The sequence below is a fragment of the Rhamphochromis sp. 'chilingali' genome, assembly GCF_963969265.1.
Source record: "Rhamphochromis sp. 'chilingali' genome assembly, chromosome: 19".
NCBI classification, from domain to species: Eukaryota; Metazoa; Chordata; class Actinopteri; order Cichliformes; family Cichlidae; genus Rhamphochromis; species Rhamphochromis sp. 'chilingali'.
This window is the reverse complement of record NC_137946.1, coordinates 33,240,221-33,268,203: the sequence shown is the minus strand read 5'-3', so window position 1 is coordinate 33,268,203 and position 27,983 is coordinate 33,240,221. Positions and strand designations below refer to the sequence as shown.

At 39.6% G+C, this 27,983-nt stretch overlaps 1 protein-coding gene across 1 annotated transcript; it reads right to left on the bottom strand.

Annotated features, from left to right (window-relative positions):
- Positions 1-4,726: 4,726 nt before the first annotated feature.
- On the bottom strand, positions 4,727-27,729 carry LOC308387685 (neuronal acetylcholine receptor subunit alpha-10-like; the record flags this gene model as incomplete). The annotated part of the gene is made up of 6 exons (XM_080867913.1): positions 4,727-5,427; positions 6,937-7,222; positions 7,296-7,542; positions 7,620-7,774; positions 7,869-8,014; positions 27,672-27,729. The coding sequence occupies 6 exons, from the start codon at positions 27,727-27,729 to the stop codon at positions 4,727-4,729; spliced, it is 1,593 nt and encodes a 530-aa protein (XP_080724039.1).
- Between the last annotated feature and the right edge of the window lie 254 nt (positions 27,730-27,983).

Genomic DNA, 27,983 nt, shown 5'->3' with positions numbered 1-27,983 from the left:
CACACACATTCACACACTGGTGATGGCAGCTACAGTGTAGCCACAGCCACCCTGGGGCGCACTGACAGAGGCGAGGCTGCCGGACACTGGCGCCACCGGGCCCTCTGACCACCACCAGTAGGCAACGGGTGAAGTGTTTTGCCCAAGGACACAACAACCGAGACTGTCGGAGCCGGGGCTCGAACCGGCAACCTTCCGATTACAAGGCGAACTCCCAACTCTTGAGCCACGATCGCCCGAGAGACTTCTTGTAGTCTCTCTCTTCACTTGCATACCCACCACAGAGGCCGTGGAGACTGTCAGAAAACGACTACAAGAAGACAGCTCCTTGGAGGACAGGACCAACTTCACACCCGATCAGATCTGCACACTGTTAGACCTCTGCCTCACCACTACATAATTCAAATACAACGACGGTTTCTACAGACAAAAACATGGCGGTGCCATGGGCTCCCCCGTGTCACCTATTGTAGCCAACCTTTACATGGAGGAAGTGGAAAGGAAGGCTCTTGGCTCTTTTAAAGGGAGAGTACCCAGGCATTGACAATCCATTCATTGGATTCGCTGTTTGTTTAATTTTGTGCATCGTTGTAAGTTGACATATTTGCAGAACAATTTGTGTCGTGCACTTTAATAATAAAGCAATGTGCTGGTTTTGCACCGTCTTCTCTCACTGTTTCCATTTTAAAGGGAAAGCAGAAGAAAGCTGACATGTATTTTTATAACTACAGGATCAAACATTTCCCAGAGGTTTGTTCAGTCTGATGATGCTGCATCAAAACCTGCAGCATCTATCATACAATGTTTAGATCTTAGGAATCAGTTAAATGAGTCAGACTTCAGACCTTTAGGACAGTGTGGGATGTTTTTATACATGAAAATTATCCACAAGTTCTAAAGAAACATATATTTAAAATCACCTGCTGTCCTTGGGTTTAGCTTGTGCAGTTTTGTGCTTTATTTGCTCCTCCCATCTCAAGACTGACATGACCTTTCTGAGTGCGGGTTATCTATGTAGAGCAATCGTCCAAAGATGCAGCTGCACTGCCCTCTTCTGCAGAGAAGCCAAACTGCAACATCAAGAAATAAAAGTAAACCTGACACGTCCTTCTACTCACCTCTTCTCAAACCAATCTCATGTTTCTTCTGGTTAAAACAATAATAAGTGTTTGTTAGACTCCTTAAAATATACTCTAAAGTAAAAGCTCTTTTGCCTTTTCCATTTCAGGGTCCAGAGGGGGCCGTAGTCTATCCCCCTCCCAGCAACCATACAGCAAGAGGTGGGTTACACCCTGGAAACCTCGCCAACCAGGGCCAAAGAGAGACAGACAACCATTCACTCACCTTCACACCTAAGTGTGATCTAGAATCAGAAAGTACCCCCCCACACACACACGGAGAGCAAACCCCACAGACCCACAATACCACACACACATCATGTCAGAAAAGTCCCAACAAACCTCTGTGAACAAAACAGTTTTAATAAGAACTTTCACGGCATTAACAGAGTGTCCCGTGTGAACAGCTCACAAACCAAAAACACGGGCAGATAAATTTAACAGTTGTTGTGCTGACACTGGATGTTTCAAACACAGCAAAGAAATAAGCAGAGTAACATTTTTCTTGGTTTCATGCATATAAAATTACAGTGATTTTTTATCTTTAGTCTTAAATATTTAGTCTCATAAATTTGCCTTTTTATTCCTTTCATAATAAAGCAAAAGCCTGTCTCTGGCCTTCAGAGGACAAACTAGTTCACAGAGACGTTAATGCTCTATGAGTCTGTAAAACAGCTTCTTTTTTAAAAACAAACAAAAGTTGATGCATTTTTACTCCATCCTGGTAACATAAACAAACCCTGAAGCTGCATTTATAGAGACCAAACCAAAAAAACAGAAAATTCTGTTTTCTTCAAGTGAACCTTCGATAAACTCTGTGCCTCTGTGAGGTTAGGATCATCACACACTCAGGATTATAACACTCAGTGTTTCATTGTGCAGACGTGCTGAATCACATGCATTGGATTACAAAAAGACACCAAACCAGAACAAAAAAACAACCTGGCGAACATTGTAAGGGAAACACACATGAGACAGTTTACTGCAGACTGTATGTGAGCCAAGGTTACACCTGCAAAACAGAAAGATGAAGCCAGAGCTGCAGTTCCTCTGATATCCACTCTATCCCTGCAGCTGTTTTGCATCCTCATGATAACTGTGCTGGATGTGACTTATCTTTGGTGTCTTTGACTGACAGCTATTTCACCACAGCTGATTGGAGTCCCTGAAATGGACCTCTGGACCGTGTTTGTGCTGTTGGAGTATTTATTTAACCACTAATATGACTGCTGTGCAGTTAAATGTACAAACAGATCATCTAACACAGCAGTCCCCAACCCCCGGGCCTCAGACCGGTACCGGTCCGTGAGTCGTTTGGTACCGGTCTGTGAGAGTTGAGGCTCAGGTGTGAAATGTCTGGTTTTCAGGGTTTTTATCGGTTTTCAGCGTTATTTTGTTATCGTTTTTATCGTTAACTCGGTTTTCCTGGGTCTGTTCACGTGTGTTATGAATAAATCTTCTTTTTTTCGGTACCAGTACTAGTTTTATTTTGTTGTATTTATCCGCGACACCTTAAAGGTCGGTCCGTGAAAATATTGTCGGGCATAAACCGGCCCGTGGCGCAGAAAAGGTTGGAGACCGCTGATCTAACATACCCGAGCTCCAGTTTGGTGAGTGGAATTTTAGGGCTTTACTCATCAGTTATTAACTAATTAGCCGGATCTGTGTCTACAAAGCTGCACCAATAGAGTCTGTGGATACAGTCGGCTAACTATCCAGACAGCCAAAGAAAACTGCAGATGTGAGGCACATTTGGGACAAGCAGTCATTCCCGTCTGAGCTAGCGTTCTAGCATCATGAACCCGTCCTCTCTGATGTCTCTGTTTGTTTGCTCTCAAATGTTTTGCTCAGTTGTTGTAAACTTTTGTGCGATTCCACAAACCCACGTGATTAAAAAAACGATCATATGAGACTTTACTCTTATTATTTAACATGCTGTAGTAAAAGACAAAATGCTGAACAAAGAATCTGTGTGATGTGATGAAACCGATTATTTTGCAAACAGCGTCAATAAAAAAAACATCCAGACGTGTAAAGTAAGACTTTCAAACTCTGATATGAGGCTTTGTGCAGAGCTGTTTAGCTTTTGATCACTGCAAATATTTGGAAGTGATTTTCTGTGTCACTGGTTTTGACTTTAAAAGCAGTAAAAGTGTGAGGTGTGTTTGGATTTAAAATAAAAGTAAACTACATATAATTGCAGGGTTTTTTTCTCCTGGAACTACAGTTTATTTGAGCTTTCTTAGAAACTTAAATGACCACAACTTGTGAGTGAATTTTAGTTTGTTTAAGATTGAGCCTGAAAATGTTTTATCAACCATTTAAAGTTTGTTTTTGTTTTTTTCTTCAGTAGCAAAATGTACCAGAAAGCATTTTTGGAGGGAAAAACCAGATTTGACTCTTATGAGATTTCCCTTTTTTCCTTTTTGTTTCCAGATTATGATTATTTGCAAGAAAACAGTTTGTAGTTCAGATCGTAATCACAGAAGCAGCATTACCATGTTTAGAGTATAAAAAGTCTGTATTTGCCAGACAGAATTGATTCAGATTAAAGTGTGTTAAATATGAATAATGTGGGACAAGAAAGGACAAATTGAACCTATTATTACTTCATCAAGGCTACAAAGTCGAGATCAGATGCATCAAAGCACCGATACCAACTTACCCTCAGGAACAAAGGTGGTGGGGATGCTGTTCTGAGAGTCAGATAGCTCAATGAAAAGTATTAAGGCATGATGAATGGGTTCATAAATGCCTGAATGCTGAAATCTAGAGTGACCAATTCAGTGCTGGAATGAAAACAGTCGCAAGCCTAAAACCTCTGTGATCTGAAGATATGAGCACGATACAACTTAAATTAAGAAAAACAGCAGATCACTTATTTCTAATCTTGTCAGCGTTAATCTCATTAAAATGACGTTAACGTCATAACCGCATTGACGCGGCAAATTTCCGTTAGCAAATTATCACGGATCACCCCGAGCGTGGGGCTGGACCGCGTCAACACATTAGCGCGGTTAGCTCGTTAATGCGTTAGCGCTATCCAGCCCCACGCACGGGGCGATCCGTGATAATTTGCTAACCATACTTGCCACGTTAATGTGGTCATGGTGTTAATGTAATTTTAACGCTGAGATTAACGCTTAGAGCTCTACTCATTTCATTTCATTCATCCTTCTCAACTAACGGCTCTGCAGACACCCATCTACACATCTAACTGGTAAATTTCAGTTGCTGCATCATGCAAACCACTTTGCAACCCACCCTTGATTCTCCCTTCATGCTGTGTCCAACAGAGAGGTGTTTAGCTTCTCCAGCATTTGTTAGGATCTTTGTAAATAATTAGAAACTATTTTTTTCCCAATCATTTTACTTTCATCAGCCTTCAGAGTCTCTTTCAAATCCAAAGATAAGCATTTTAAATTCTGGTGGAAATGATTTTGAGGAAAGCTACCAGGTACCAGCTTACAAAACAGTAAACTGACCCTTAAAACCATCATTCAGTTATTTTTTAGCTGTTTACGTGTGTCAGAAAAAAAGGAAGAAAAAATGATTTAATCGTTAAACAAACAATTTTATCATCTCGTGAATTCTTAGGCTGAGCTCCATCAGACGGACTTTCCCAGGATGAGGATGCTCATGAAGAAGGCCATGATGAAGAAGAGCCACATGAAGAAGCGATCCATGACCTTGGCGACCTTCCTCCACTCGCCGATGCGCAGCTGTGCTGCTCGCTGGTCCTGGTAGGAGTTGGCAATGTACTCAACATTCTTGCCCAGTTCCTGGTGTTGGCATAAACACTTCACCAAGATCTCCCTCCTGTTCCCCCCATCTCGACCTCCTCCCTCAACACCTACGCCTTTCTTTTCCTCTTCGTGCTCACCGCAGTTTGATTCCTCCCCTCGCACTACAGCAGCTCCTTTCTCCTGTGAGTGGTCAATGGTCACAAACAGATCCTCTTTCCAGTCTGTCTGGTTGGTTACTTCCTGCCCCATCTTCAGAGGCTCCACCTCCACCTTTCCTCCCCACGCCTTCCCATTGACATCCCAATTTGCTCCTTTGGTGCTGCCGCCATTGGCTGATGGGCTGTCAGACCCCTCCTGTGATAAAGGTTCTTTCCTGGCGCCACCGAGGCAGTTCTCACCCACCTCGTACACGAAGCAGATGCGGGCGAGGTACTTGAGGATGAAGCGCTCGGCCCATTCAGGCACGGGACGAGCCTCCCCGCCACAGTGGTGGATGTTCATGATGAAGATGGTGAGTGCTGTTGATGCAGTGACCATGGTCATGGTGGCAATGTAGTACTTTCCTATAGAAATAAGACACCGAAAAGTCAGGTAGAGGTTGGTGACCCTTATTTGCTGTCCCTATAACTCCAAATCAAGCTTTAGTCTTAGTTGCAGTAAAAGCATACAGCTGGTGAATATAGGACACTCTGATTAACCCTGTGAAGTCTAAAGTGGGTGTGACTACAGACAGCGGCAGACGAGCAAACATTCCTCTTATACTTCTTTATTTACTGCAGAGGCACTTGGGTAGTTGCTGCATTGCTGCATTGAAGTCTCTGAAAATTGAAAGCTGAAAATCACAGTTAGAGTAAGATCCAAGCTGCTTTGCAACCCACCTCCATCCAAGCTCCACCTATCATTTTGATTGGGTCTGTATCTGAATCCTCTTTGTCAGTGGTCCTCTTGTCATTGATGCCAAGGCTCAGTGACTCAATGAGAGCTGCAAGCTGGAGGTTTTGAAAGGTCCTCAAATCCATCGACAACAACTGTGCCCCAGCAATCACTGAGATGTGCTACTTTTATCCAAATTACATACTTTAAAGGCATCTACAAAAGACTTCTGAAGTCAGTGAAGGTCATGTCTGACTGTAAACAATCAATGAACACAATAGTGTAAATTAGACTTTATAAACTGGTCAGCATCAGGTGTTGTTGGGCAATCACCAGTATTTTCTGCTAATAGATTTAATACAAAAGATTACATCTTTCACGTAATCTAAAAACAGCTCCACCTTCTCCAGCTTCGATTTTAGACAGAGATCAGCGCGACGGTAAGCAAGAACATCCCTCAGAGAGATGTCCAGTAACCATTCGGAGACCTCAGAGTGATTTTCCGTTTCCTGTTGATTGACTCTTTGGTGACTCCTAAATCCCATTTAGTCTTCCCTTTAACCTGAACCTCATTGTAGGAGCCATTTTCATGTTTTGTGTATTATCTTATGTGTGGGACTAGTTTTCACTTTTTGTGTTTGTAAATGATTGGATTTAAGGTAGGAACATTTAATTAGGGTCAGGTTTAATTGGTTGAAGGGACCAAACAGTTTGTGACTGCTGGGATTTATTTTGGATATTAAGATGAACTGTGGAACAGCAAGTTCAAGCAATGATGAGCAATAAATGCTTAATCTAAACAACGCTGGAGCTATTGGAGTTTCTCCATACCACAAGTTTTCAGTCATATTAGTGACATCATGTCAACCCCGCCCATCAAACACCTCAGTGGCTTCAAACATAGGCTTAGCCTCTGCACTCTTTCTGCAGGGAAGCTCTGCTTGCCTAACACATTGGCATAACAGGAAAATCTCTTTGGATTACTCCGAGGATACACTCTAGGGACATCCCTAAGGCTGAAATGTGTCTGTCTGAGGTATCCTAAGGCACCCTCAAATATTAGTAACTTGTCAGATACAGTGTAGCCATGTAACATTTGCAGGAGGGATGATGAATATAAACATTACAATAATTCTGATTCATCATGAATGTTTTTTTTAAATACATAGATGTAAATAAAAGTCAGAGGCTGTTCTCACCTATCAGCGGGACGCTCTCAGAGGGTGGCATGCTCTCAGCTACGAGCAGCTGAAACACGGTGAGGGCCAGCAGCACTGTGACACCCAGAGAAACCTTTTCACCTGAATCCGCTGGCAGGTAAAAGCCCAGCGGAGCCAGAAAGGAGATCATCATGCAGGGAATGAGGAGGTTGAAGATGTAGAAGGAGGCCCGCCTCTTCAGGTGGAGGGAAAAGGTAATGTCTGGGTATGGCTCTGAGCAGCAGCCATACAAGATGACATTTTTCTTGGCTGGCATTCCCAGAACCTGGTTAGAGAAAATTTTGGGTTCGTCAAAACATTCATTAAGGATGTGCTAAACACATGACACCATTACTGACCTCCCACTCCACATTGGGGACAAAGTCTTTCAAGTCGGCGCTGTCCAGGGCATTGAACAAATCCATCTGGTTTCCGTTGTGAGTCCAGGAGCCAAAGGTTAGGTTACACTGCTGCAAATCGAAGGGGAAGAAGGCCACATCAACAGAGCAGGAGCTTTTGGTGATGGCTGGCTGGTCCCACATGACTTGGCCATCGTTACGAAGAACAACATTGGTCTCCATGGAGCTGGAAAACTCATCATCTGCACTATGATAGAAACAAGGAAGGAGTTTGAAAACATCAATAAATATCCTGAAGATCAGCCAGCAGGATGATACACCTACCTGTTATACAGAACAATATCGGGTCTCCAAACGTAGCTGCTGGGTATGCGGATGGTGTCAAGGCCATCATAGTCCTCCTTCTTCCATGTGAGAAAGGCATCCATCCATACCTGGCGGACCCACAGGTAGGTAGTCAGGATCTGGTTCCGCTCATCCTGGTGAAAATCCATGAAAACGGCAAGGTCACACCAGTACCTGCCTGACTAGATACAGCATAAAGAGCTGGATAGGCATTCAGGGTTTGATTACCATGTCAATGATCTGGGAGAGAGTGACCTGTAATGTGACATTGATGATGTAGTCGGTGTCCTCCACCGGCCGCAGAGCATTGGTGTAGTTGGTAAATAAGTCTTTCATCAGTTTCTGAGCGAAGCGCCCATGAGCAGCCCGGCAAACTGAGGATCAGAAAACAGATGACAAGCATAGTGCCGGGTCAGGCAGACCTCAAAGTCATTACCTGCAATCGCAACAGATCAACTGATGCACAACTGTTGTGCATTTACAGGCTGCTTTGCAACCCACCTCTACCTGCTGTGGCAGTCGCTCAGTGAAACTGGTCACAAAGAGGGTGCTGCACCAAAACCTTCCTTGCAATAGCATTGGTTCTAGCAGGTCAATGCAATTATCCATAGTTTGCATGGAAGATGCTGAGATGTGCCTAATTATTAGCTAGGTGCTAGCAAAAGCTATAGTGTGACATCAGATATAAACACAGAACATTTGCCCTCAGAGTAAAAGTTGTGCCTCACCTTTGCAGCCAACATGTTTCAGAACATGAGACACACTTTTACTCTGAAGACAGATGTTCTCTCTTTCACTTTTCACAGCTGCTGAATGTTTGCAGGCAAGTTCCTCCATAAAAACTACTGGTACCTGGTACTGGTTAAATGTGATCACTTTCAAGGACCAAATACTTCAGGCTAATGGAGTGTGAAGCGTATGTACACTTTTTTTTTTTTTTTTTTGGCCTGTCCCGTTTGGCTCTTTTGCATCAGAATTATTGTCTAAAGTCAAAGAAAGATGCCCAACGGATTTACTTTACCAAATTGACCATCCCAGCCTTGCCGTAATGGTCCATTTGATTCACCTTTTATTGTTTATTTTATTTTCACTTACTGAATACGGGACAGACTTGACTGGGGGAAAGAAGGGGAGAAAGAAAGAGGGAAAGAGAAAGAGCTGAGGAGAGGGACGGGGGAGAAGGGCAAAAGACAAAAACCAACAGAACGGGCAGAGAAAAAAAAATGCATATATCAATCACCTGGATCACCTGCTGAGAAAGAAAAAAGAAAACAAGCAGAAGAGAACAAGAGTAATAGAATAAACAACATCACAATGATATATGGGAATATGACAGTAAATACTAAATGTTACACATTATTGTGCAGCACATAAGATCAACAGAACACAGTGTGCTTTGAGGTAGGAGCCAAAAAGGGTGTAGTTTGTGGGTGTGATCACCCGTGTGCACACCTGTGAGCATGGACGCGCTTGTTTTTAAAAGGTTCCTTCATGTAATGATCTGCTAGAGGGTGTGGGGGGGCCACAGCCCCGTCCTCCAGGGCATGAAGCAGGTATGGAGGAGATCAAGACTCCAGACATCCAGAGGCCCCCAGAACACAAGTATATACGCTTTTTAAATGATGGCGATAAATGTATTTGATATTTTTGTTTAAAGGAGAAGAAACTGCTTTCCTGGATTTATTAAAAAGACGGCGCATCATGTCAATTTGTTAGTTAAAGGTCTGCCTGTCCATGCTTTAGGAACGATGTGACCACATTCTAATCAGCTGAAGTGAATCCTGTGCTGATGTAAACAGAAAAGAAAAACGGAAGTGATTTTATTTGGCCCAAATGTCTGTGAAGGTTCTCAGTCATCCAGGTCATCGTAGTCAAAGGAGCTTGCAAAGAAAAGCGTCTGGACTTCTTTAAGTTGCTTGAAGACGTTTCACCTCTCATCCGAGAAGCTTCTTCAGTTCTAAGGTCAAATGGTGGAGAGTCCAATTTGGCCCAAATCCATTTCCTGACCCTCCAGATGTTGATTTCACTGTTTGATCTCTCATTTGAAGAATTCAATCACAAATCTTGGAGTAAAAATTGATTCTTGATGGCCACGTGAATGGGGCGGTAAAATCAGCATTCTACCACCTCAGATGTCTATCGAAGATCAAGCACTTTCTCTCCAAACGTAACTTAGAAGCTGTAATTCATGCTTTTATTACTTCACTCCTGGATTACTGCAATTCCCTTTTAATAGGGGCTGGGCACTTTGTCACGCTTACAATTAGTGCAAAAATGAAATTCGACCGCATCACTCCGGTTTTGGCCTTTCAACATTGGCTTTGAATCAAATTTAGGATCCATTTTAAAGTTCTTTTATTGGTTTTTAAATCTTTAAATGCTTTGGCACCTGTTTATTTGTCCGATTTGTTGAAGCCTTACGTTCCAACTCGTTCCCTCCAGTCAGCTGAGCAACTGCTGCTTTCAGTCCCTAAGTCACGGCTGAGACTCAGATTAGACCGGGCGTTCTCTGCTGTGGCCCCGTTGCTTTGCAACAATCTTCCTCTTCATATTAGACAGACTACATCAGTGCCGGTTTTTAAGTCGAGATTAAAAACCTATTTTTATTCTCTGGCTTTTAACTCTTTATTGATTTAATTGCTTTGTTCAGTTCTTATATTATTACTATTTATAGATGTATTGTTCAACACTTGGTCTACCAGGTGTGTTTTTTAAAGTGCTATATAAATAAACGATGATGACGTAAAAAGGATCAAGAAGTCAAGGTGTATAATCGTTCACTCTTCACGCTGTGGTGCACATCTTTAGAATATTTTGCACATGAAACTTTAAGTGTTGTCAAGTCTTATGTAATTTCTCTGTTGCTTTTCTCTGCATTGATCTGCTGCTGGATCCTTTCTACAGAAATGCTCAACGCTACATACCATAACACACACATGCAAACCACATTTCCCAGTTCAATTAACCCAGTAATCACCTCAGCGTTTAATCAGCGAGGGTCTCCAGAGCAGCAGCAGGTTGATAACTGCTCTAATATCCTGTTTACAGTTAATGATGGTGACAGCAGTGCTGAAGGCAAACGATGACTCTGTTTATGAGTCTGTCCAATAGATTTTTCACATAATAAAAACTGGAACAAACAACAAAGGATGAAATTATTGAGTCGTACTTACAAACAACAACAAACAAGCTTTATTTGTCACATACACAATTCTATATAGTACAACATGAGTGATGTGCTTGTGTCCGAGCTGCAGACGTGGCCGTCATTCCAGGGCTTGGTTTGGGGTTTTTTTTTAGCATGGGCGGTCTGGTCAGGACCCTTACTGGATACTCTGAATCAAACTTGCAACTCCCACTCCAAAGGTGTGTGGTCTTACCATTAGTTTTTACAGTGTAAAAAGCAACTCAAGTTTCAAATGTATTTTTTCACGAGCATAAAATACATTCACAAACTGTGCATATTCACCTTTCACACACCATATTTCTTTCCTGAATGTGTTTTTACTCTGCAACAAGATCACACTGTAAATATCTGATGAGAATGATAATCCATCTACTCTCCTATCCCAGCCTGGGTCACAGGGGCAGTAGTCTCAGCTTGTGCCTGACCCTCTGTCACCTCAGCCACCCTCTCATGCTCTTCTATGGAAGTCCTGATGTGTTCTCGGGATAAGGGAGGAATCCTGGTTGGATGCCTGAACTCGCTCAGCTGCTTCCTCTTAATGTCGAGGGCAGCAGCTTTACTTGGAGCCCTTCACCCTCTCTAATAATAACAATAATAGTGGCCCATGAATCATTTCTGTAGGAATAATAAAATGGTGTCTGAGGGGGAGAATAAATATTTCATGTTCTCCAAAGTTGTTATCAGGTCAGACATCGTGGCTGGCAGTGCTGATGATTCATGTGAACTCTCAGCCAGACAGCAGCAGATAAACAGCACAGACCTCACTGTTGGCTGCAGAGTGACGCTCACTGAGAAAATCACCTCGCAACCACAACATGCTGTCGCTTTCTGCCTGACACCTCGCAGATTATTGGCTTTATGTAATAAAAAGATTACACTTTATTACAGACCTACAGTCTGTATAAGAGGGAAAATAGAAATGACTTCTTTTGTTTCACAGACTGTAGAGAAACTGTTCGATTCAAATTCAGTAAATTAAAATCTACATAACAACAAAATCCAGACCTAATAGTCTGCTTTTTACATGATGTTCATTTAAAGATGGCGCAATAAAGAAACCTTTACGGATAAAATAAAGTAAAATAAAAACTCAGATGCTAAACCTTCACCCACTCTGAACACTCGATAACAAGGACAACACACATGCTTTGCACAAAAAAGGAGACACACGAGACTCCGTTTTTGGTTTAACGACCTTCACTTAACAGGAAATAATACATTACTGCAATATGACTGTAGAGACACAGCGAGGGGGGTCAGAGTGTTCACATCGTCTGTACTAAAATGGAAATGTGGACGTGAAGCTCTGGATCTGTGCAACAGAAGAAAACGGGATTGGGTGTCGTTTCGAGGAACACATGGAGATGGTCCAGTTCTGCTTCAGCTCTGTTTCTGTGTTTAAGGCTGATTCACAGCTGATGTTTTTGTCTGCAAACAAACCCACTGATGGAGAAAAGGTTAAGGTTCTGTTCTTGACCAAATGTGCTACAAAGACAAGGTTAGAAGGAAATACCTGCAGGTAAAGCCCCAAATTAGTGACAATCTTCAGTTTAAATGGAGCAAATTTATAGAAATAGCTTATCTTTACTTAAAAAAGATCCATAAATTAACTGAGTGGTTTGTAAAGTTTTTGATAGTTTGGCATAAAAAACAAACAACATTTTACCTTTTGATTTAAATTAACTCATCTTTTCAGCAGTGCTTATAAGTAGATATACGTACTTTTTACTAAGTTACTGTGTTTTTAGTAAAAATCGGAATTCACACTAATAAAAATATTTAAGCTTGGTATTCCAGATTGTGCATTTTAATGGTATTTTTACCCAAACAGCAATAAATGTTCGGCCCAGATGTGACCCATGACTGGAGTTTCCTTTGAGCCACATTAACATGACTTTCACTCAGGACGAGTTCCAGTGTCCTTAACTTACCACTGGTCTGCTGTACACGCACCAAATGTCAGCATGGACCACATCTGAACCACACAACATTTACAGCACCTGACCTGAACATGCCAGAAGTGAGTGTGAAATTTTTGTCATGTGTTTCATTTCAAAGTATTTTCATTTTTCCCTGATTGCCAACATTTGGGAGCACAACTTAATAAAAACCAGACTTCTTGCCCACTACTTTTGCACGACTTCCAATTACTTACAACCTGCTGGTTGGCTTTTTCTCTGTATGTATTATCGTAGGGTCTACCTTACAATGTAAAGCACCTTGAGGTGTCTGTTGTTGTGATTTGGAGCTGTATAAATAAAACTGAAAATTGAAATTGAATTGTTCTTGTGTTATCTGCTTTCACTTTGTTTGTATCTTACTATATACATTTTATATCTGCACAGTTAGTGTGGAGCAGCCACAACTTTATTGTACATGTACAATGGCAATAAAGGTCTATTCTATTCTATTCTATTCTATCCTACTGTGAGAGTTAGAGTTGGGGATTATGCAGGGACAAGGACAGGACACAAACTTAATGCTTCAGCAAGCTGAGGAAATGTATCTGCAATAAAAACACCCTTCATGTCTCTAGTTTCAACACCTTACGCCAGGCGAAATATCCAAACAACTATGGGCCAGAAATCCATTAGATCTGACAGCGTATAAACCAACTGATGACAAATGAAAGTGAAACGCAGCATAAAGGTGCTGAGGACGGGGTAGAGTCTGTAAGAATATACACGTGGATCACAACAGCATGAGAATATCCTTATTTGGTGCTTTGATGATAATGGAGGATAGTCCAGTTGAACATGTTGCTTAACATTTTTCCATAAGGTGTTAAACATACGTATCACAGACTGTACCTCTTTAATAAGTACTTGAACCTCCTCATTAATGACTAACAGAAAAACACTTGAAGACCCTGATGGGCCCAAAATCTCCTGGATCTGGATGCAGATCCAGTCTTTACCGATAAACTTTGTGATCTGTTGTGATCAGTATGGAATGGACAGTGTTGGGGAGTAACAGAATACACGTACCGGCGTTACGTATTTAAAATGCAAAATATGAGTAACTGTATTCTGTTACAGTTACTTTGCTGAAATAAATGGATTACACGGCCGTATTTTCCTGTTTCATATGTTCGGCTATGCCATCTCTATTTTTGGTGATTCCACGCCGGGGGAAACCCAAACACGCATCAAGAGGCTCTAATGTCTGTGTCTCAATCTCGCGGCTCATGTCACCTCTACTTACGGCTGCATAATGACGTGAAGAAATATTTTTTAAAAGTGTTATTCAAAAAATGATTTAATATGAAGGCAACAGGCAGAGTGTTACAGGCATAGCATGTATGAAGCATGTAAATATAATAATAACCACTGACGAGCCCAGCTGTAAGTAAGCTGTTAAGACTCGACTGTACGCTGTGTTCGTGTTTTCCTCTGAAACAATAAGCTCCGTTGGAGCAGCCTTACCTAATGTCCACCCTACTGTTACTCATTTATATTAAGATTTAAAAATCTAGTTGGTGTTGGTAACCTTCAGTAATAGTAATAAATCACAGCAATATTTCTACGAACATTATTGCTAAGGATTGTCTTATTGCATTGGAGTCACACTGGGTTAAATATGTACACTTGGGTTTTAAGGGGTATTTATTATTTTCTTCTTTTTTTTGGGTTGTATGGAAGCCCCAAACACAATTTCATTGTTCTTGACAATGACAATAAATAAATAAATACTAAATACTAAATAGTACATTCAGTTGTAAAAAGCATGATAATATATTAAGTAATCCAAAGTATTCAGAATACGTTACTCTCATTGAGTAACGTAACAGAATACGATACAAAATACATTTTGGGGCATGTAATCTGTAATCTGTAGTGGAATACAGGAACGGACCAAATTTCATTCATTCTTTACACATCAGTCTTCATTGACCGATCCTAGCAATGCCTGTTTATTGTTTACTAGCAACTAGCACTTACTATCTAACTTCATAAGAAACAAAAAGAAGCAGTAAATGTGGGAAGTTCACCATCTGGAGACAGTTCACTGCATGGGCCAGTGACTCTTCATCAGTTTGTTTCCTGTCCCTACAAACCAACAGATGTTTGACCAACTGTGATTTCAGTGTGTGCATCAACATTACGATTGTTTTTTCCTGTCAGATAATTGTCTGGATGATCTTCAGCAGATTGAATCAAAACGGCCTAACATACAAACAGGACGTCAGCAGCTGTTGGCTGGATTTTTGTGAAATGTTGTGCAACTGTTTGCCGCAGAGGGCGGCTGATTTTGATGATGCCTTGACTTTTTTCATCTTCAGTTCAAAGTATGTCCATTGTGTCTAGTGCTGGTAAACAAATATCTGCATATTAGCATGCTCATATAAACATTGTTTTACCATGATGTCATATGATGTGAGCATGTCCTGTCCAGCACTTTGGTCCATCATCAACTTTTAACCTCACTGTTCACTGAATTGAGGACCTGAAGGAAAACTTCTCAGTTCTGCTCTCCTGATTCATGATCCCACTGATGTATGCAACCATGCTAACCAAACAAACTGCCATGGAGCAAAGGGGGTTTTCAACAGTTTGTCATTTATCTCGATAAGGATGGCAGTATGCCTTTAATAACCTCATTAGGTGGGTTTATTGATAGTTTGCTTCACACATTCATTAATTTTCTCCTGTATATGTTTTGCAGTTCCTGAGTGTTCCCAGACCAAATAGGATTATCTCTTCAGTGTGGTCTGAGGAAAATACTAATCTCCAAATGCTTCTCCAGTCACCAAAAGCAAACAAATACTCAGACATAAGTACATATGTGCAACAACATTGTTAGCCACTCTAACAGCTGTGCACACGAACAAAAATGAGAAATACTGGCGGCGGTCAGTGCCGCCCTCTGCCTCCTCGTAGATGCACCTGTGCTATCGTCTTAAACATCCTAGATTACATTTCTTGTGTTCACAAGATTTTCAGAAAAGTTCAAACTCATCTGAAATTTTTTGTACATGTATCTGTGGTGTGAATTTCAAGAAACTGCGTCACCTCTTTCTCAAGTTATCACAGTCACAAACCCGGGTGTCCACGCCGCCCGCCAGCGCAGCACGCTGACACAAATCCCCCATCAGTGATCCGATTCTGATCAACACTACCAAAGCTAAACGAAATCATCACACTAACATCTGTGTTAGCTAGGCAGTGCTTCATTTTTGGAAAATGTAAAATCAGTAGGTTGAAGTGATTTTTGAAGTTTTTTAAAGACAATAATTTAAGACAAATAAAAAAAAAACAAGGCGCAAAACACTGCAACAAAGTCTCCTTAAAAACAGCCTGATTTAACAAACAAATCCTTCAGCCAGTGGAAGTTCTGCAGATGGATCAGAACACCAAACTGCCCCACCTGAAATCAAAGACTGGTCTTAGTGAGTGACTGATAAAAACTAAAATATCTAAATCTATCTAATCATCATTCATGGTCTCCAGAGGAAACCTCCCTGACTGCCGTCATCAGGGCAATTTTTATTTTTTTAGGGTTTTTTGTTGTTACTTCTTTAATGACTTCGACAATTGGTTCAATACAGACGTTTCAGTGCAAATGTTTACCTTTGCTGACATTTGATTCTGTCAATACACTCTGAGTCACAAAAACAAGTTTTTGGCAAAAAAACGAGTTTTTGTTTTTGGGGGGATTTTTTTGCTCTTATCTGGACATTCTCCAGCTTGGTTTTCATGTTACAACGGAGACCTACCACAAACTTCCACAAGCAATTATTGCTGTGAAGGAAGCATATTGCGATCATGAGACCCGTTACAGCATGCAGACAAATTAACACCTCTCATGATGAAAAAGAAATGATGAAGAAGCTCAGATTTGTTATGTGACGGCTGTGTGCAGGCAGGAACAGGACCCAAAGGCTGGAGAAACTGATCAGGAGGGCTAGCTCTGTGGTCGGCATGAAGCTGGACACTCTGGTGACAGTGGCAGAGAAAAGGACATTAAAGAAACTGATGGACATTATGGACAATGCTGGGCATCCTCTGCACACGGCCATTAACAACCAGAAGAGTCTGTTCAGTGACAGGTTGCTTCTCCCCAAGACAAGAACTAACAGACTTAAAAACTCCTTTGTCCCACACGCCATCAGACTGTTTAACTCCTCTCTGGAGGGGAGAGGGAGGGGAGACAGGAGGACAAAGGAGGGGGGAACAACTAAGCTGTAGTGCCTCTGCACCTCACTGTGCAATACCTTTTGTGCAATACTTTTGTAAATAGTCAACGGTGCAATAGACTCAATACTTGAAATGTGCAATTCACTTGTATTTTTATTTTTATTCCTATTTATTCTATTTATCCCCTTCGTATATTTTATTTATATTGTCTCTGTATTTATATATATGTGTGTGTGTATAACTCTGTAACTTCTGTCGGTGCTGTGCTTTTTTGGAAATCGAATTTCCCAGAGGAACCCACCCGAGGGATTAATAAAGTTCTATCTTATCTTATCTTATCAAAGTGCAGACAGACAGACGTGAACTTAAAAAAAAACAAAAACAGCTTTAATGCTGAACTCAAAGTAAACAAACTTCCAAAATACAAAGAATAAACCCAGGCAGGCAGAACACAGCACGAATGAGGGTAGATAAGGGCGATCGCGACACAGACCAAAGAGAACACACAGGGGGAGCAATCAGGGAACGAGAGACAGGAGGGAAACACAGCTGGGACAAATCAGGGCTGACGACACAAAGGAAGCAAAACCAGACCCATTAACATGAGACACGGACTTTCAAAGTAAAACAGGAAACATAACACAGACACGCGGATTTGACAAAGGGATACAGCTGACAGGGGAGACAGAGCAACCAGAGAACACAGAGACACAAACCACAAGACAGAACTCTAACAAAGAAACCAAAGACTAGAAATAATAAATAATATCAAAATCAATTTCAATATCAAGTTCAATAATATAATAAACTCAAAGCTCTTAGGCACCCTAACAAGATTCAGATGAACAGATAGAGACACAGAGTGTTTACCAGTTCATGCTTTCAACATTGCAAGCACTTCCTTTCATTATTAAATCTTCTCTGCGATCTTAAAATTGCTTCCTTCTTGAAATAAATCCAACCCTTGTGGACAGGTACAGTTTAAATACCTTATTATTTGTTAGGATTAAATCTAGACTTTTGCAATACGAATTATTTTGTTAAACCCCTTGAATTAAAAAAAAGTCGAAAAACTGTCAAAAGCCCGTGCTGTAGCATAAGTTTTACATGACTGCACAAGAACATTTTCCAGCTATTCAAAGTTAATGTTTTATATTATTATTGGCAATTTAAGCAAATATATCCTGTACATTATGTCTTAATCCACTATTTATTTATTTTTTAGATTTATTTTAAATTTAATCGCTTTACACAAATCATGGTCTCAATACAAAATGAAAACATTGCGATTATACATAAAAAAAAGAAAGAAAGAAACCCCCCTCCCTCCCCACCCGAGGCTCATGTAAAGAGAAACAGAACAAAACAAACAAAAAATGTACGTCACACATCTGGAAAATACGTTTTTATATAGTCAATAAATGGGTTCCAAGTCGCAGAGAATTTTTGTTGTGATGAGAGAACTCCAGTGGCAAAAAGAAAAGCTCCTCCTTTAACCACTGTATGTATGAAGGAGCCTTATCAGACTTCCAGTGGAATAGAATGAGTCTACAGGCAAGCAACGTAGCAAACGCTATGGCATTTTCCTGAGATTTACTAATTTCATATTGAGGTGGCATAACTCCAAAAATGCCAATGAGGAAATGAAGCACTAAATTTTGCGCACTGAGATAATACTTTGAATATATTTCCCCAGTAATTATCCAGGTTCGGACAAGACCACATCATGTGACCCTCATTTGCTGGATTATGTCCACACCTGGGACAGGCAGGATCGGCTTCTGGGAAAAACTTTGAAAGCCTCCCTCTTGTATATTGAAGACGATGAAGAATTTTAAACTGAATGAAACCACGGCGAATGCAAAGGGAGGAAGTATGTATACGATTCAAGCAAGATCTCCACTCATCATCAGATCAATCCACCCCAACGTCTTTTTCTCAATTATTTTTAGTTTTTTCCCAAGTAACAGGCCTTAAGCTCTGCATCAGTTTGTATATGACGGAGAATCGCCTTTTGCCAAAAGGATCCATTTCCAAAATGGTATCCACTTGATTTTTAGGAGGTAGGTAGGGGAATGAAGGAAACGATGTTTTTGCTAAACTTCGTATTTGCAGATATCTAAACATATGTGAGGTTGGTATATTGTAATATCTCATCAGAACATCAAAGGTGTTAAAAGTTTCTCCTGAAAGTAAATTGTAAAAAAAACTTCAAACCATTATTGTGCCAAATTTGGAATGCTTTATCTGAAACGGATGGCAATAAAAGGGTTAAAAGCAACAATGAAAAAATTACTAACCTGTTGCAAACAGAAGCACCTTCTGAATTGAAGCCATATTCTAACAGATGTTCCTACAACTGGATTTGTTATTTTCTGTTTTTGATTTCGAGCTACGGATGAGGTTAGGAGGGGAAGTGGATTAGACATCAGTTCCATTTTTACCCAAGCCTCACCCTCGCTGTTCTTATAAACATATTTCCAGTGCAATAATTTGGTGATATTAGCCGCCCAGTAGTGGCAACCCTAGCCCACCAGCCTCTTTTGGTACTTTTGGTAAGTGTCAAAATTATGAATCCGCACCTCCATCATTGTGCGGGTTATATTTATTCCCGAATATTTAAACGTTTCTTTTTCTAATTTAAAGGGGAAGGCAGAGAGATCTTGCTCTATGTTATTAATAGGGAACAGTGGGCTTTTCGATTAGTTACATTTGTATCCAGATATGCGTCCAAAGTGATCTAATACCTTGAGCAGTTTAGCGACTGATGCAGTTGGATTAGATTTATACAGCAATAAGTCATCTGCACACAATTATACTTTGTGCATTGTCCCACCCCTAGAGATTCTGGCAACCTGATTGTCCTCCCTAAGAGCCATAGCTAAAGGTTCGATTACTAAGTTGAAAAGATAGGAAGATAAACTACAGCCTTGCCTGCAGCCTCTACTAAGCTGAAAATTAGCAATTTTTATACTTGTATTACAGAAATATAATTAGATTTTACACACTCTGGCCTTGATCCAACCCATGCAAATTACATTAGTGCAACAAAAATGCTTAATCGGAATAGAAAGCCATTTATTAATGTGGAAATCCTTCCCATGATTATTTTAAGTTCATTTAAAGAGGGTTTTTTTTAGTGTTCAAAAAAGTCTAGAGTCTGGTTACCATAAAATGTTAATGGTTTTAAATTAACTTCCACTCCATCCTATCTTTACCAGGGTTGCAGGGACCTATCCCAGATGTGATAGGGTGAGAGTCAGAGTACTGCACAGTAGTGATGGGATTTCCGGCTCTCTTTAGAGAACCGGCTCTTCAGGTTGTTTTGTTGCTTTATTGATTTATTATTAACAATAATATACAATTATGCACAAAAAGAATTACTAATGTAAAAACAAGTGGTTTTATTTATATATATGTTTATATATAAATATATGCGGTGGTCCCTAGAGACAAGACACGTACAAACTCCAAAACACATTTCTAGCATGAACTGAACTTCCAAAGCAGAGCTACTAGATCACTTAAATTACACAATTGAAAGCATATGTGTATTGTTTGTGTATTTATACACAGGCACTCATATATATTCAAAAATTAAAAAAAAAAATGTTCATTTACCTGTTACTACCACACACCAAATCTGGTCGTTGGTACTTGCTGGCTTATGTAGCCACGAGGTAACAAAAGCTCAACACTGCCCCCTAGCATCGTGGAGCACCTCCGTTGTGTTTTGTTTTGGAGTTTTTACATGATTTGAAGTTTGTACGTGCTTTGTCTGTAGGGGCCACCGTAAATATACTTTTATTTATTCACTCCATATAAAATGTAATAAATAAATCATATAATACAAAAATAAACTATTCACATTTCAACTTTTAACTATTTTAATTTTCAGCTTTTTCCTTTTAAACTAATTTAAAGTGAAACAACACAAAACACTGCAAACCACAACACAATTAAATATAAATTATAATATGAAAACAAAAAGAAGATGCATATTCTCTGTCATATGGACCTGCATGAATAAACTTTCTCAATCCTTTATCATCTGCAACCGAAAATAGTTGTGGATGATTACTATACCTTTCTAATGTTGTTGTCCCTGCCTCTCTTTCTCTCTCTCCCTCCCTAACTACTGCCCCTCCCCCCTCTGCCCAGCGCAAAGCACAAGACTCACGTGCAGAGTGAAGCGGGAAAAAGTGCGAGAGAGAGAGAGAAAAAAAATCCACAGCTCGCGTCGTTCACGTCAAAGATTCGGCTCTAAGAGCCGTTTCGTTCGCGACCGACACATCACTAGTGCACAGGTCACCAGACAGCTTTAATCCTCCATCCACTGATGCTTATCACTGAACATCCTGCCTGCCAGTACTGCACAGCGTCGGGATTTTCTTCAGAAGACGTTCCAACGTCTCTGTTTGAATGTATATATAGAGAAAGGGCCCAGAGTGATGGCTCTAAACACAAACCTGTACTATTGAAATGGTTGATGATGCATTTTGTGACCTTAAAGTCATCATTTGGTTTCTTTAATGTGAGGTTTTACATGAGTTACTATATTAGTGTAGTATTATTACTGCACAAATCACATGAGCACAGATGCAGGATATTGACACTGTGAACACATAATTTGCTCAAAGATAATAAAGTATTCGGATTCTTTGCTCATGGTCTAATCTAATAATAAAAAATAAAAAAATCCATCATATGACTTTTTCAAAGTCAGCAGACTTCACCGACAGCATAGTTAACTTTGCTTTGCAGCATCAGTACTTCTACATCTTAATGCGCAATTTTTATAATTAATTATCCCATTAAATTGCAACTGTTTTACTTTTTCCTCCATTTCTTTCATTTACATGATGATATAATATAAATTTCTTATAATAAACATTACCAAAGTCTTAAATAATGAGGTCATGTCCAATAATCCCTGTGAGCTAGAAGCTCTCAACACTCAGTTTCAGGCACGTTTTCGACTCTTGGCTCTGTGTGATGTCACTGTGAGTGAACATCCTTAATCTGAAAAATTCTAAATCTGTCATTTTTGCATATTTAATGCAGCAAAGGCCCACATTTTAATTCAAACTACTTCCTTTTCTCAACCTAACCGATTAGTTTTAGTCCCTAAATAAGTGATTAAGAATCAACTAGCTAGCCGGTCGTCACGGCAAAGCTACAAGAGCGTCTCTCAGCATGGGCCCGAAAAAAGTTCTGTCAGCCGAGGAAGGAGACGATATTAAGAAGTCGCTGGAGTTTATGACAGAGCAGATTTCTACTGTCAAACTGCAGCAGAAAGCCATCCTGGACCTGGTCGAGGAAGTTAAGGCTCTCCGCATCCAGAACGCCGAGAAGGATCGGCGGCTGGCGTACCTGGAGAACAGAGTGGCGGATTTGGAGCAGTACACCCGGATGAACGATGTTATCATCACGGGGCTTCGCATCAAACCCCGGTCATACGCCCGGGCGGTCGCCACTGACAATGTAGGAGGGCCAGGAGAGGAAGATGTCAACTCCACGGAGCATCAAGTGGTTACCTTTCTACGGTCCAAAGGTGTGGAAGTGGATTATAACAACATTGAGGCTTGCCACCCTCTACCCCGAAAAAATGACAGTAACAAACCAGCCATCATTGTGAGATTTGCAAACAGAAAACAGAAAACAGCACTGTTAAAACAAGGAAGGAAACTGAAAGGATCCGATGTCTTCATGAACGAACATCTGATAAAAAGAAATGCGGACATTGCCAGGAAAGCACATTACTTGAAGAAACAGGGAAAAATTCAGAGTACATGGACCACCAACTGCAAAGTATTCATTAAACTCAATGGAACACCGGAACAAGCCAAAGTGTTGGTCATCAGAAATATGGAAGAGCTGGACAAATACTGAGGTCAACTTACTCTGGAGGTATGAATACACATGTGACGTGACACACAACACAACACATGGCACAGTCCAAAAGAACTTCATCTGCATCCGGCAACAATATCAACATGACTCATTGGAATTCTCTTTATGATAATCTGGAACTGAGAACATTTCGATACACAGACCATAATGTTCTAGACTTAGAAAAGGATATAGACCCGGAAAATAATTTCTTCTACAACATCAGCAGTAACTGCTGCTACTTCACTGATGAACAGTTTAAGCACACCATCAACACGGAAAATAAATTATCAATAATCCATTTTAATAGCAGAAGTCTGTATGCCAACTTCAACAATATAAAGGAATATCTAAATGAGTTGACAAATCCATTTGGAATTATTGCCATTTCTGAAACATGGATCAATGCGGAGAAAGGAATGGACTTTGGACTGGAGGGATATGAAGTGAATTTTGTAAATAGAAGGAACAAGAGTGGAGGGGGAGTAGCTGTGTATGTGGATAAAAACCTAAACTACAAGGTGGTAGAAAGTATGACAACTGTAATTGATAATTTACTAGAATGTATAACAATTGAAATTTATAAGGAAAAAGAAAAAAATGTAATAATTAGCTGTATATATAGAACACCTGGCTCTAGTATTCAAGTATTTAATGACTTCATAGAGGAAATATTCTCTAAAACAAATCAAAAAGTTATGTTTATCTGTGGTGATTTTAATATTGACCTGTTGAATCCAAAAAAGCATAAAATGAGCGACGAATTCCTAAACACTATGTACAGTTTGAGTTTACATCCTAAAATAACCAGGCCTAGCAGAATTACACCACATTGTGCCACCTTACTTGACAATATTTTCACTAACAATATGGAAAACAACATTGTGAGCGGAATATTAATTAATGACATCAGTGATCACCTACCAGTTTTTGCAGTTTATGACACTAATTATAAGAAAAATCAGCATGAAGAACAACTGAGATACAGACGTGTAAGGACGGAAGAAACGATGACTGCATTTAAGAACGATCTATTAAATCAGGACTGGGACAAGGTGTACAAAGAAGCTGATATTGATATTGCATATGGCATATTTTTAAGAATATTCATGGAGTTGTACGATAAAAACTGTCCAACAATAAAATACAACAGAAAGCACAAATATTCAGATAGACCATGGCTCACTAAGGGTTTACAAAATGCATGTAAAAAGAAAAATACACTCTATAGGGAATACCTAAAACAAAGAACAAAAGATGCTGAAAATAAATATAAAAAATACAAAAATAAGTTGACCAATATTATACGTGTATGTAGAAAGGAGTATTATAGTAAAATATTGAACAACAATAAACATAATATGAAAGGAATATGGGATGTTTTAAACGGTATCATTAAAAATAATTCTGGACAACAAAGTTATCCACAATACTTTATCGATAATGGCAATATTATGGAAAACACTGCTGATAAGGTCAACAGCTTTAATCATTATTTTGTAAATATTGGACCAAAACTGGCAGAACAAATTCCTGAGTCACTGCCATCAGTAGAATGTAGTGAAAACCTGATTGATAGGAACCCTAACTCAATGTTCCTCACATCAGTGGAGGAAAAAGAAATAATTGACATTGTACACATGTGTAAATATAAAACATCTACTGATTGTAATGATATTGACATGAAAATCGTCAAGAAGGTCATTGAAGGAATTGTAGGACCTCTAACATATATTTGCAACTTATCATTTCAGACGGGAAAAGTGCCAAACAAAATGAAAATAGCTAAAGTTGTGCCGCTGTATAAAACCGGGGATAGACGCCACTTCACAAATTACAGGCCTGTTTCTTTACTACCACAATTCTCCAAAATCCTAGAAAACCTGTTTAATAAACGATTAGACAAATTCTTAGATAAATATAAATTACTCTCTGACAGTCAATATGGATTCAGATCAAAAAGATCAACATCTCTGGCATTAATCGAATCAATTGAGGAGATTACGAATGCTATAGATCAGAAACAGTATGCAGCTGGAGTATTTCTGGATCTCAAGAAAGCATTCGACACAATCAATCATGACATATTAATTAATAAACTGGAACGGTATGGGATCAGGGGGGTTGTACTGCACTGGTGAAAAATTATTTAAGTGACAGGAAACAATTTGTGAAGCTGGGTGTCCATTCCTCATCATGCTTGGACATTGCTTGTGGTGTTCCACAAGGCTCTGTACTGGGTCCAAAATTATTTATTATTTATATAAATGATATTTGTAAGGCATCTGATATATTAAAATTAGTATTATTTGCAGATGACACAAATATTTTTTGTTCTGGGGGGAAAATAAGGAGCTGCTGGATACAATGACTTCAGAAATGTGCAAAATTAAAAAATGGTTTAACAGGAACAAACTATCGCTAAATCTAAGTAAAACTAAAATTATCTTATTTGGGAATTCCCTTAGAAATGCACAAGTGCAGATTCATGTAGATGGTGTGGAAATTGAAAGAGTACTTGAACATAAGTTTCTTGGTGTGATTATAGATGATAAATTAAACTGGAAGTCTCATATAAATCATATACATAACAAAATTTCAAGAAGTGTCTCAATCTTGAGTAAAGTAAAACACATTCTGGACCACAAATCACTCCACATTATCTATTGTTCCCTGATTGCACCGTATTTGAATTACTGTGCAGAGGTTTGGGGCAATACTTACAAATGTTCGCTATCATCAATCTTTATATTACAAAAAAGGGCCATAAGGATAATTCATAAAACTGGTTACAGAGATCATACAAATCCACTATTCTTAAAATCAAAAATTCTAAAATTCACAGATCTGGTTCATTTTCTCACAGCACAAATTATATATAAAGCAATAAATAACCTGCTTCCTGACAATATTCTAAAAATGTTTTCTAAAAGGGAACGGGGATACAATTTGAGGGGGGAATTAAATTTAAAACATCCTCGTATCCGTACAACATTAAAAAGTTTTTGCATCTCTGTGTGTGGAGTGAAGCTGTGGAACAGACTAAGTAAAGATATGAAGCAATGTCCAAGCATGGCGCAGTTTAAAAAGCGGTTTAAGGATATGGTTTTTACAGGGTACAGGGAAAAGGTAGAGATTTGATAGGGTGTTCTTGTCTAATATTTTCATGTGTGTGCGCATGCACGGGTTTGTTGGTATGGGTATATATATATATATATATATATATATATATATAATTGTAGGTTGTGTATCCTTGAGGTGTTAATGGGGTTATTGAAAATGTGTATATGTGCGTATGTGTGTATATACGTATGTATGGATAGATAGAAACATATATGTGTATATATTTAAAAAATAATAATAAATTACACATAACATATAATGTAATTGCAAGGAGGTATTTCTGTAGTCTATTGATACTAGATAGTGGAAAAGGGGTGGGATTAAATAAGCTTATGCTTCTTCCTGCTCCTTTTTGAACATGAACGTTATTTGGAGTTGTGGTTGCTCGTTTTCCTTTTGTTTGCTTTGTTCATTTGTCTCTTTTAATTCTACTTTTTTAATACTTTTTCAACATGTTCAAAATAAAGATTCAATCAATCAAAGATACAAAAGTACCAGTGGTGTCCTGAAAAACCTGCAGTCTCCCACAGCTCCAGCTCCATAATTTATTCTCGTGGTAGCTTTACATGATTCAAAGTTTAAAACAATCCATGATAATCTTATATGGGCCTGAGAGCAAGGCCCCCAGGTTTGTCTGAAATAAGCTGTTTTAGTTTCTCCCCATTTAAGGCAATCCTTGCTTTAAGCCAGCTTTCTTTTGATTGGCTGCCCCTCATAAAAGAATCTTAAATAACAGGTGGGCGGGGCTTCTATTATCACTACCAGAGCTGTGTGCCTGATCTGATCATATAAGGATATTCTGCCCTTATGACATGACAGAGCACAGTGAGGAGAAAGCAGTGTGAAGCTGAGTGTTCAGAGCAGCGTGAGGGTCACAGGGGTTACCGCCCATACGCTGATGTCATTATTAGTAAGGCTGAGCAGAATATACAGCATACAACACAAAGCAGAACATGCACAAGACGCACGGTGTGAACGAGTCTGTCTGGTCTGTTAGTTCCAGAAAACTTCTTCATATTTTGTTTGTAAAACATTTTTTACATTTTAAGGTCCAATTTTCAATCCAAACAATGTTTTGGTCTCAGAGCTTCTCTTCTGCTCTCACACTGATGTCTCAGAGAATGAAACGAATCATAGAAGCAAATGTTCACTGTTTAATGAACAAAGACACAGATGGTTATTAATAAAGCCTGGGAGGTCATGCTTACAGGGTGTAGGGCTTTAAATATCAGTCATTTTAAAGGAATATTCCAAAACTTAAAGCTTTTGTTTATCATATTATTTTTATATTTTAGGGCACTTTCAGTGTGCCTCTTTGAATCCAATATGATGGGCATATATAAAGTATTTTTGGACACTTTGGGAATGAAACAGTGAACTAATCATAGATAGAAATCTTCAGATTCACCGCTAATAAAATATCACTTGGAGCGATTTGTAATGGAGGAGAATGGAGCGTGTTCAGAGGTTCAGCAGCAGCACAGAGATCAATATCATTAATCCTCAGCTATATCACCGTTCACATACAACACTGAACACTGTTTAAAAAAGCTCACACTTTCCCCACTTTAAGAAAACATACAGTAAAACCCTGAAATATCAACATCAGTAACAATAATGAGAAAAACACTCACTGTGTTCATGGTTCTGCACTTTAAAAATACCTGAAGTGAAGCTGAAAAGGGGTTTTACCTGGCAGGATGAGGAGAAGCACGAGAGGCGCAATTGATCCACTGCAGAGGAACTTCATCTCGTTCTGATAACTGTTATTGACCCGGCAAAAACAGTCTATTAGTAACAGTGCAAACACACATCAGAGTCCGACCACAGAGCAGGGAGGAGGAACCTCACTGAGACAGAGAGAGAGAGGGAGAGAGGGCTGATGATGCAGGTCAGTGTGTTTGCTGTAGTGCGGTGGTCCCTGTATGGGGGCTCAACAGTGTCACAACAACTTCTGATTCCTGCTAACCATGTTGGCTAAAAATCCTCCTTAAGGTGCTATGA